The sequence below is a fragment of the Propithecus coquereli genome, unplaced genomic scaffold (assembly GCF_000956105.1).
Source record: "Propithecus coquereli isolate 6110/MARCELLA unplaced genomic scaffold, Pcoq_1.0 Scaffold952, whole genome shotgun sequence".
NCBI classification, from domain to species: domain Eukaryota; kingdom Metazoa; phylum Chordata; class Mammalia; order Primates; family Indriidae; genus Propithecus; species Propithecus coquereli.
In genome coordinates this window covers 96,741-109,442 of record NW_012155863.1, presented here as the reverse complement: position 1 = coordinate 109,442, position 12,702 = coordinate 96,741, and the positions used below count along the sequence as shown (strand labels likewise).

The following is a 12,702-nucleotide window of genomic DNA, read 5'->3' as shown; positions in this document are numbered from 1 at the left end:
AAATCAACTCCAACAGAAACATTCATCTCTACAAAAACAATGGACTGCTGAATGACAGTCAGTACAAGGAGGAAATTAATATGCAGATTAAAAGATTTTTGACCTAAATGATAAAGAGGACACAAATTCTTAAAATTTGTTGCACACAGCTAAAGCAGTCTTGAGAGGAAAAATTTAATCCATAAATGCCTACATCCAAAAGACAGAAAGATCACAAATCAACAATCTAATGAATCATCTCAAGAATGGAAAGATAATGAGCAAGCCAATCCCAAACTCAGTAGAAGAAAAGAAACAACAAATATCAGAGCAGAACTAAATGAAATCGATAATAAAAAGATACAGAAGATCAATAAAACAAAAAGTTGGTTCCTTGAAAAGATAAACAAAATTGACAAACCTCTTGCAAGATTAACCAGAAGCAGAAAAGAAAGGACACTAATAAACTCAATCAAGAATGAATAAGGAGAAATTATAACTGATACCATGGAAATACAAAATATCATCTATGAATACTATAAAAATCTCTATGCACATAAACTTGAAAATGTGGAGGAAATGGACAAATTCTGAGAAGCACGCAGCCTCCCTGGGCTCAATCAGGAAGAAATAGAATTCCTGAACAGATCAATATCAAGTACCAAAATTGAAACAACAATAAAAAGCCGTCCTAAAAAATAAAGTCCCATACCAGATGGTTTCACACCTGAATGTTACCAGGCCTACAAAGAGGAAGTGGTGCCTATCCTGCAGAAATTATTCCACAACATCAAGAAGGAAGGAATCTTCCCCAACATGTTTTAAAAAGACAACATAACCCTGATACCAAAGCCAGGAAGGGACTAAATAAAAAAGAAAACAACAGACTAATATCCCTTCTGAATATAGATTCAAAAATTCTGAATAAAATCCTAGCAAACTAAAATCAGGTGCTTATCAAACAAATAATGCATCACGACCAAGTGGGCTTCATCCCAGAGATGCAGGGATGATTCAACACATGTAAATCTAATTCAACATATAAATATAAGTAAAAGCAAAAACCATATGATGCTCTCAAAAGGTGCAGAAAAAGCATTTGACAAAATTCAGCACCCTTTTATGATAAGAACAGTTAACAAAATAAGCATAGACAGGATTTACTTCAAAATGATAAAAGCCATATATGACAAACCTGCAGCCAACATCATACCGAATGGGAAAAAATTGAAAGCTTTCCCACGTAGAACTTGAACCAGACATGGTTGCCTTCTATCACCACTTCTGTTCAACATAATGCTAGAAGTCCTAGCCAGAGCAACCAGGCAAGAGATGGAAAGCAAGGGCACCTAAATGGGGGCAGAAAAGGTCAAACTATCATTCTTTGCTGACAATATAATCTTATATCTAGAAAACCCCAAAAATTTTGCACTGAGACTACTGGAATTGATAAACAAATTTAGCAAAGTCTCCAGTTACAAAATCAACGTACACAAATTCAGTAGCATGCATATATGCCAACAACAGTCAAACTGAGAACTAAATCAAAGACTCAATACCTTTCACAATAGCAACAAAGAAAATAAAATACCTAGGAATATATTTAACTAAGGAGGTGAAAGACCTCTACAGGGAGAACTATGAAACAATGAGGAAGGAAATAGCAGAGGACACAAACAGATGGAAAACCATACCATGCTCATGGATCAGCATGGTCAACATTATTAAAATGGCTATACTACCCACAGTGGCCCACAGATTCAATGCAATCCCTATTAAAATATCAACATCATTTTTCACAGACCTAGAAAAAATAATTCTATGCCTCATATGGAACCAGGGAAAACCCTGTGTATCAAAAGCAACCTTAAGCAAAAAGAACAAATTGAGAGGCATCAATTTACCAGATTAAACTATACTACAAGGCTATAGTAACCAAAACAGCATGGTATTTGCACAAGAACAGAGACATAAATCTATGGAACAGAACAGAGAACCCAGATATAAAACCATCCTCATATCACCATCTGATCTTTGACAAAGCAGACAAAAATATGCACTGGGGAAAAAAATCCTTATTCAATAAACGGTGCTGGGAAAACTGGATAGCCACATGTAGAAGACTGAACCAGGATCCACACCTTTCATGTCTCACAAAAACCAACTCATGATGGATAACAGATTTAAACTTAAGGCATGAAACCATAAGAATTCTAGAAGAAAATGTAGGAAAAACTCTTATAGACATCAGCCTAAGCAAAGAGTTTATGAAGAAGACCCCAAAGGCAATCACAGCAAAAACAAAAATAAATAAATGGGACCTGATCAAATTAAAAAGCTGCTGCACAGCTGAGGAAACTGTCACTAGAGTGAATAGACACCTACAGAATAGGAAAAAATTTTCGCATGCTACAAATCCAATAAAAGGCTGATAACTAGAATCTATTTAGAACTCAGGAAGATTAACAAGAAAAAATCCAACAACCCCTTTAAAAAGTGAGCAAAGGACATGAACAGAAATTTTTCAAAAGAAGACGGACTATTGGCCAACAAACATATGAAAAAATGCTCAACATCTCTAATCATCAGAGAAATGCAAATTAAAACCACAATGAGATATCACTTAACTCCAGTGAGAATACCTTTAATCAAAAAGCACCAAAACAACAAATGTAGGCATGGATGCAGAGAGATGGGAACACTGTTACACTGCTGGTGGGACTGAAAATTAGTACAATCTCTATGAAAATTAATATGGAGATACCTCAAAGAACTCAGAGTAGAACTACCATTTGATCCAGCAATTCCACTACTGGGTATTTATCGAAAGAAAAAAAGACATTCTATTCAAAAAACATCTGCACTTGGATGTTCATAGCAGCACAATTCACAATTGCAAAGATGTGGAAACAACCCAACTGTCCATCAATACATGAGTAGATTAATAAATTGTGATATATGCATATCATGGAGTACTACTTGGCCATAAAAAATGATGAACTGATACCTCATGTACTATCTTGGATAGAGCTGGAGCTCATTATTCTAGGTGAAGTATCACAAAAAAGGAAAAACAAGCACCACATGTACTCACCATTAAATTGGTACTAATTGATCAACACTTTATATGTACATAGGGAAGTCACATTCATAGGGTGTTGGACAGGTGAGAGGGAGGAGGAAGGGATGGATAAACTCACAACTAATGTTTATAGTGCATGATGTCTGGGGGTTGGGCATGCCCGTAGTTCTGACTTGGGCGGTGCAAAGGTAATATATGTAACCAAAGCATTTGTACCCCCATAATATTCTGAAATAAAAAAACTTACTTATTTTAAAGAATAATATAAAATAAAAAGTGTTTGAACATGTGTAATAGTTGAGAGAAAGGAATGGAGGTTTTTGTAGCTGTAAACTCTATGGTTTAGTATGTGGGACATGTGAAAAATATTCTGAAGGGTTTTAGCTGGAGAACAATGTGATTTTCACAAATATTTCTTTAGTACATACAATGTACTGTGAACTGTACTTACTACCTGGTGCAAAGTGTATAATAAAACAAGACAGAAGTGATATTTATTTATATAGAACTTTATAGGGGAACCCAGAACTCAAAGGGAAAAAAATGTCTGATGAGTTTCATGATGGAGAACGTACCAGAAGCTGTGAGAACATAAATAATGACAGCTGATATTTATGGCCTACTTAACACTGTTCTAACCATTTTACTTAATCATCACAACCACCCTATGAAAGATGCTATTTTTACCATACTTAGTTTATAAATGTGAAGCTAAGGCACAGGGAGGTCAAGTAACTTGCCTAAACCTGGGGATAGGATTCCAGTGCATTTACTATAACTCCATAGCCCAAACTCTGCATTACTATAATTATTAATAGAATTAATTTATGATCTCATTAATGAAATGTTAAATTTAAGGACCCAGCAGGACACTTATGTAGAAATTTCTTTTGGGTGTTTACATATAAAAACTTAAAAAGGGACTTAAGGCATCAAATTGTTTTTCAAATATATCCCAGGAAAGAAGTCAACTGGAGTGAGTTACTACAATCTTAGTGCTGTTCTCTGAATGTTTATGTCTCCCCAAAATTCACATATTGAATACCTCACTCCCAAAGTAATGGTATTAGGAGGTGGGGATTTTAGTAGGTGATTAGGTCATGGAGGCTGAAACCTCTTGACTAGGATTAGTGCTCTTCCAAAAGAATCCAGAGAGGGCCTTTTCCCCTTCTTCCCACCTGAGGTTAGAGTAAGAAGGTGGCTGTCTATGTGGAAGCAGGCCCTCACCAGACACTGAACCTGCTGGTGCCTTGATCTCAGCCTTTTAGTGTCCAAAACCGTTAAAAATCAATTTCTGTTTTTAATAAGCCACCCAATCTATGATATTTTGTTATAGTGGCCTGAATAGATTAGGATGCTTTGAAAAATTTCAGGTAAAGAAATAAGGAAGCCAGGAGACAGACCCTGTGGACAATTCCTATTTAGAAGAGAGAAAAAGGAGAGAAAAAAATCAATATAATTGATTTCCCATCAGATGTGAAGATGATGGAGGAGATAGGAGTTTATTTTTGCTCTGCCTTAAGGGATGTACAAACCCTAGGGAGAAGGAAAAAGTTGAGTGAACAATTGAGTCTCTAAGGAATAACAGAGAAATCATGGCCCAGGTGTAAACACAAAGCTCTCATTTCCCCCTTAAACCTAGGTGCTGTTCCCTGGAGAAGTGACTTAGCTTCTACCCTGTTTATAACAAGGTGCATTATGTCATTAAACTCGCATTAAATCTTTAATGTCTTACCAGGGGAAAAAATGATAATGATAATAAAGACTGTATTTTTCTCTGCTGCTTATAAAAAGATGTAATAATCTATAGTTCAGAAGCATTCCAGGGCACAATGGAATATGAGTCCAGGCTACGTCTTCTCAGACTTAAAAAAACTTAAGACTTAGAGGCTGAAATTGCCCTTCCAGAACCCCAGTGGTTAATAACAGCAACAGGAAGCATTAAGGTTTTCTGGACTAAGAAGGGTGAGTTTCTGAATTCCGTGCATATTAGCGTCCTCTTTGTTTTGAGATGGAAGTCCAGGGATCTAAGATATTCCTCTTTCCTATTTTGTGCTTTCCTGAGGCTCAGGTGAAACTAGTGGAAACATCTGTTTGAGAGGGGAGCAGAGAATACACAGCAACATTAGTGGACCCAATGTTTGCAGTACCTAATCAGTAAGTTCGCTCTCCATGGACACAGCTCTCCCTGCTCTAGATGTAGGGCTTTTATTCTATGACATGAGACAGTAACCTAACTTCTCCTAGACCCTAGGCCCTTGTTTTTGGATTGGCAACTGTGTTCCTGGCTTCCACCCAACAGAGTCTAACCTGCATTAGATATCGGCACCAGGATGTTCAGGCCTCTGCCTCTGATTTTACTGGTGAGGAGAGGGCTCATCTCAGTGAGGAAATGAGCAAAGGATGATTCTGTGCTCTTCCACCCTTCTTCCTTCTTACCCCTTGGTCTTTCTAGCAGTCACATTTGCATATGGAACCTCTGGCCTTCACTCTTGAACAAAATTAGAAATATTTTACCACACAATATATTTCTTTGGTATATTTTGAGATGGCTGCTATGGGTCTAACAGATAGAAGTAACTGCAAAGCTGTCTTTTGTGGTGCGGGGATGGGGGAGGGAATTTATATCTTTTGAGAATCTCCTTTAATACAGCTAATTCTTTCCTTTCTCAATCAAGGAAAGAGTAACTGAGAGTCTGACATCTTTTAAGGCTTGAGAAGAGAAAAACATTTACCATCTAGTCTCTCAGAGTGCTGGTACCTCTAAGGTTTCATTTACATAAGACCACCTTTGCTAGCTAGCCAAGCCTCTTCCTTTATCCCTCACAAAAGCTGTCGTACTGCTTCCAAGCCCCAATTCTTCCAAAAGCTCTGTACCTCATTGAGGAATTGAATCTTCTTACTGAAGGGTCCCTTCTATACATGCTAAATAAATTTGCATGTCTTTTTCTCCAATTAATCTGCCTCATGTCAGTGATTTTTTAGCAAACCGTAGGGGGCCAGAGCCTTGCTCCCTACAAGCTGTGGGCTAAATTGGTGGTGCTTTTTGCTGTATTTAGTTTAGTAAGTCTCTCATGAGGGGAAGTCAGTGTCCATCAGTATCACGGTAGTGGTAAAGGCAGATTCTGTGAGTCTATATTGGGCTAGTCTCAGATAATTCCAGTGCATACCTCACACTCTTGAGTGCACCTATGGTGGGAAAAGCAGGATTCTAATCCAATGCAAGCCTTACTTCCTATGTCCACAGATCCCTTAGAGAAGAATGGCTCCTGGAAATGGCTCTTCTGTGACTGAATTCATTCTGGTGGGATTAACAGACCAGCCAGGTCTCCAACTCCCTTTATTCCTTCTGTTTCTAGCAATGTATGTGGTCACCGTGTTGGGGAATTTGGGCTTGGTAACTCTAATTGGGCTGAATTCCCACCTCCATATCCCCATGTACTTTTTCCTCTTTAACTTGTCCTTCATAGACCTCTGTTATTCTTCTGTGTTTACACCCAAAATGCTGATGAACTTCATATCAGAGAAGAACATTATCTCCTACACGGGGTGCATGACACAGCTTTTCTTTTTTTGTTTTTTTGCCATATCTGAAACTTATGTGCTGACATCAATGGCCTATGATCGCTATGTGGCTGTCTGTAACCCACTTTTGTATAACATTGCCATGTCCCCTAAAGTATGTTGCAACCTTATGCTTGGTTCATACTTGATGGCCTTCTCTGGTGCCGTGGCCCACACTGGATGCATGCTGAGACTGACCTTCTGTGATGCAAACGCCATCAACCACTATTTGTGTGACATCCTGCCTGTGCTCCAGCTCTCCTGCACCAGCACCTACATAAATGAGCTGGTGGTTTTCATTGCAGCAGGTATCATCTTCACTGTGTCCACTCTCACCATCTTTATTTCTTATGGTTTTATTCTCTCCAGCATCCTCCATATCAAGACCAAGGAGGGCAGGTCCAAAGCCTTCAGCACCTGCAGTTCCCACATAATTGCTGTTTCTCTATTCTTCGGATCAGGTATATATATGTACCTCAAACCGTCGTCGGCTGAATCTATGGATCAGGGAAAAATCTCTTCTGTCTTTTACACCAATACAGTTCCTTTGATGAACCCCTTGATCTACAGCTTGAGAAACAAGGATGTTCATCTTGCTCTGAGAAAAACCATTAGTAGAAGAAAGTTTTAATCAGAAATAGGATGTCTCTGCACATGTAGTTACAGGACAGGGATAGTCTGTTGTTTAATTGCAGTATTTTAGCTACAGCCTCTTATCCTGTTTTTTTACTATGGTGAAGAAAATTTGAGCCTTCTATCAATAATTCATTTTCACTGTTTATGTAGTATGTCTTTTTCCTTTCCTCACTATTTGCTTAATTGCTTTCTTCTCATCTTTTTTCAGTACGGTAATAACATTATGGAAGAAATTTATATTTTTTAGTTTTTTCAAATTTTTATTTGCAACATTACTTTTTTCTTTGGAAAAAAATAAATAGTATGCATATGATCAAGCAAAGTAACACTTTGTGAATCATTGTGTCATTAGAGGGATGGGAATTGTTATCTGCCACTCTCTATTGGTGGCATTAATCCATTAATCTGTTTCTACTCCCATCTTTCTGTCAAACACTGGGCAAGAATATGTCTTCTTTAAATGCCAGGGATGGGAGGTTTCATAAGGACTATTAAGTATAGATTACTTTGCAACTGTAAGCACTATGGATTAGGTATCATTTGGCTAAGAGTTTTCTTATTAAACTTATTATACTTACCTTTTTACACTCAAACCATCACATAACAGGAGGACAATGTTTAATTATTGCATGCATGGGAAAGTGAAGCTCTGTGTGGTAATGATTTACTTGGTCACACAAATTCTTAGGATCAGACAAGATCAGGCACATTCAGGATGGTATGGCCATAGTCACACAATTTCTTAAGGAAAAAAACTAAATTCTTCACCTTCTTATTCAAGTCTACTGCTCTTTCTAACATATTTTTTTTCTGCTTTACTATTTGTATTTCAGTAAACATGGAATATGAAAAAACATTTCTAATTTGGAAGTTGACTGTGCTTTGTTCCAGATTGATACATGAATTTGTGACAGGGAGGGTATTGATTCTTTTACATTTGTTTGTTTGCTTAGGAAAGCAGTTTGATAGTTCTTTCTTTGGGGAAAGAGGAGGCCTTTTAAGCTAGTATAGTTGGGAGATCATTGGCTGCAACAGGGAGGTGATTTTCTCAGTAAATTGAAAAATGAGTTTGAAATATTACCAGGGACATGTATTTCAGAGATCAAGGCATGTGAGAAAAAGGACCCCAGCAAAGGTCATTAGCCCAGGACCCAACGAGACACACAGTCAATAATTAAGAGGTCCCTCTATAGGGAATGTTCAATGAGGATTTAGAAACTGCACTTTAATCTGAATTTGTATCCCGTTCTGCGGAATGATGTATTTATTGTGCACTGTCCAATGAGTTTTGGTAAAAATTGTAATATGCAATGGTCATGCAGTATTATTATTTCAGGAATGAAGGCAGAAACACTGTGGTCATGTTTGTGGGGAATTGGGTAGAGAAGAAATAGTGGCTTCTTGATAAAAAATTTTGAGTGGTTTTTGAAACTCAAGTTAGGAAGACAAAATTTAGAATGTAAAATTATGAGAAAATGAAATACCTACCTATGACTCTCTTCTTTCTGGAAAACCCTAGGATATTATGGTGATCACAGGATTTATCATAGTAGGATAAAAGATTAAGTTATTCGATATTTAAAAAGTTAATCCCAGAAGTCTGGAGGGCCTGGGAACAACCAAATTACCTTGTTTTTCTTGGTTTCTGTATGCTCATTCTATATGGATTTTAAGCTATAAAAACTTCAAATTGGCACTGAGAGAGATACGATAATTTGAAAGAAACATTGATAAATAAAACAAATTATGTCAGTGTCTTTCCTGGAATAGGGTGTTGGATCATATTTCTTTTTAGGAAACAGACAAAAATATGATTACTCAAAAATCATCAATTTTATTTAACAAGTAATAATTAAACATTTTCAATATAACTATAATATTATTTATGATTTTTGAAATTTTCTAATCTCTATTCAATATTTTGGCACTATAAAATGCAACATAGCTTGTTTGTTGGCTTGTTTTTTATATTCAGCATTGCTAAATCCTTGATTTATGGATTGAAATGGTCATTCATTCCCCATTTGCTGATCCTAGTATCGACATGGTTTGTAACAGAGTAGTCACCCCTCTTCCCATGCATATGGAAGGGAAATATTGACAGTAGGAAATATGTAACAGAGGGAATGGCCTGGAAAAAACAGCAAAAATATTTTCTGTCTCTTTAAAACATACTCTGCTCTTTTTTGAGAACTAAAGCCTGCATCCCTGCCTCAGGCCAATGGTTAGGAGGGGCAGGGTAAGACTTTTGTTTATTTATTTGTGCAACAGGAGATGGCCCAGCTTGACCTGGTAAAGGGAGGTCCTGGGCAGAGGTCATGAGATTGTCTTCAGTGGAAATGGGATGATCAGAATCATCAACTGTAGTTGAATAGTAATTGCCTCAAGCTGAGAACCCATACTTTAAAAGCTCTGTATTTCTGCAAATGTTCAGGAAATTTGGATTTTGAGATGTGAAGGTCTACCATTTTTCCTCCTTTGCTAGAAAAGTACTAAGACTCTTTCCTCCTCCCCATACCACTTCTATTTGTTCTTCTGATTCAGCCTCATGGACAAGTGCCAAGTTTTTGATAACGGCTTGATTTTCCCTCAATGAGTTCTGTTTTTATAAAATATTTGAACTTGGTTGGAAGTTTGTTTTTGTTGTTTCTCTTATTTACTGTCCCTTTTGATAAAATTCTTTTTATTGATAAATATATATTAATTATGTATGTTAATTAATATATATTAATTAAACTAAGCAGCAAATCAAGTAGGTGGTTTATTTGTAGGGCTTTGTTGTGCAAAACATGTACCTTCAAACACTAAAATATCATTCATTCTCCTGAAGTGTTGCCTTCTTAAGCAGAGCCTCCTTTTCCTCAGTGAGCAGAATGCTGGTGGAATCACCTACACTGTTCAAAGTCTCTTTCTGATATAGAATTGAGTTAATCCACTCCAAATATCAATCTAGAGACATGTGCAGATGTTACTGTTGCTCTTTGGAGGAGCCTGTTTACAGTTTCCTCTGCACTGTCCATCTGTCAGTCTGTGTGCTCCTCAGGGAAGAACTGGGAGGCAAACGTGGGATGGAATCCAAGCTCCTATTTCATGGATGATGGGTCTGGTGCCCAGAGATATTCATGGCTTGTTCCAAATCACCACTTATGGTGCTCAGGCTACTTCTTGAGTTATTAATATTTGAGTGCACATCTTTTAGGTTCTTTTTATTATACAAAATTCACCTACTTTTAATAAGCAGTGAAAGTTGAACCACAATTTTGGTGAATAAAAAGTTTCTCAGAACTCATATAAAAGCACAATACCCAAATAAGAAAAATGTCCAGAAAATATCTCTCACATTTATATTTGACAAAACAGTTAACTAATTTTGAATGTCTATATATATTTTTTTATATTGGCCTATATAATAAATGATAACACATAAGGGTGGCCTTAAGTAATTGTGGGGGAAACGACAAAACTTCCCTTCACCATCAGAAGGTTTGCTGAAGAATCAACTCACAATGAAGCAGATTAATAAGAGACAAGTTACCAAATTTGTTTTACATGTATACATGGGAACACACAGAAAATAAGGATTCAGCTCCTCAGTGGAGTTCAGAAGCTTTTATGCCTTTCTGGTAAAGTGGGTTATGGGAGGGGAAAAATAAGAACTGTGTCCAGGGACAACAAAGGACCACCAGGGAGGATGAATGGATGGGAAACAAAGATTAACTGGTAAATAGTTCCCTTCTGGAGTTTAGATGAGTCTGAGAGATAGAACATTATCTTAAAGAGTCTGTTCAGTGTGGTGACACCCCTGGTATTACAGGGAGGGAAAGAAAAGAACAATTGTTCCCCTAGGTGGGTCTGGATCTCAGTCAGATAAAGACACTTCAATGATTTTGGGAGAGTCAATGGTGGTGGTGGGGGAGAGGGGGAAAGGTCAGACAGACCTTGAGAACTCTTCAGTCAGTTCAGAATGACAAAACATCATATTTGGGGGTAAAATATTTCCAATTTCCTTCATAATCATTCTAGTTACTGGTGCTTACTAAATCCCAGGCTACAGTAACCAAAACAGTGTGGTGCTGGTATAATGGTAGAGACACAGACCGATGGAACAGAATAGAGAACCCAGAAATAAAATCATCTACCTACAATCTACTGATCTTTGACAAAGCAGACAGCAACATACATGGGGGAAAGGAAGCCCTATTCAATAAATGATTCAGGGAAAACTGGATAGCAATATGTAGAACAATGAAACAATACCTCTACCTCTTGCCATATACAAAAATTAATTCAAGATGAATAAAACACTTAAATGGAAGACAGGAAACCATAAAAGTTCTAGAAGAAACTGTAGGAAAAACTCTTTTAGGCATTGGCCGAGGCAAAGAATTTATTATTAAGACCGAAAAGACAAACACAAGAACAAAAATAATAAATGAAGCTTAAGTAAATTAAAAGGCTTCTACATAAGAAAGGAAATAATCAACAACGTAGAAAAAATGGTAGAAAATATTCTCGAACTATATAAAGGGCTAATATACAGAATCTACCAAGAACTCAAACAAATCAGCAAAAAACCAAAACAAAGAAACAAAAAAATCCACCAAACAATTCCATCAAAAAGTGGGTAAAAAATATGAACAGAAGTTTTTCAAAAGAAGATAGACTAATGGCCAAGAAACATATGAAAAAGTGTTCAGCATCACTAATCATCAGGGAAATGCAAATCAAAACCACAATGAGATACCACCTTACCCCTGTCATAGTGGCCTTTAGTAAGAAGTCAAAAAACAATAGATCCTGGCATGAAGGCAGAGAGAAAGGAATGCTTATATACTGTTGGTGAGACTACAGATTAGTAAAACCTCTATAGAAAACAGTATGGAGATTTCTCAAAGAAATAAAGGTAGAACTACCACTTGATCCAACAATCGCACTACTGTTTATTTATGTAATGGAAAATAAGTCATTTTATAAAACAGGTCACCTGCACTTGAATGTTTATTGCAGCACAATTCACAATTGCAAATATGTGCAATCAACCCACATCAACTCATGAGTGGATAAAGAAAATGTGGTAAATGTTGATATATACCATGGGGTACTAATCAGCCATCAAAAGGATGACGCAATGACTTTTGCAATAACTTGGATGGAACTGGGGAACATTATCCTAAGCAAAGTATCTCAGGAATGGAAAACAAACACTGCCTGTACTATCTAATGATTAGGAACTAAATGGTGGGCAACATGGGCACAAAGAGATATAAAGGACATTGGAAACCAAGAAGAGGTGAGGTTGGGAGGGGGTTAGGGGTGAAAACTTAGCTTCTGGGTAAAATGAAGACTATTCTGGTGATGAGCACACTAAAAGCCCCAACTTAAGCATTACACACGGTATCCATGTAACGAAAACATTTGTACCTCCTTAATATTTTGAAATA

General features: G+C 37.0%; 1 protein-coding gene across 1 annotated transcript; it reads left to right on the top strand.

The window, feature by feature from the left end:
- Positions 1-6,323: 6,323 nt before the first annotated feature.
- On the top strand, positions 6,324-7,256 carry LOC105827039 (olfactory receptor 145-like). The gene has a single exon (XM_012665072.1). It carries the CDS (start codon positions 6,324-6,326, stop codon positions 7,254-7,256), a length of 933 nt encoding a protein of 310 aa, XP_012520526.1.
- Positions 7,257-12,702: the final 5,446 nt, after the last annotated feature.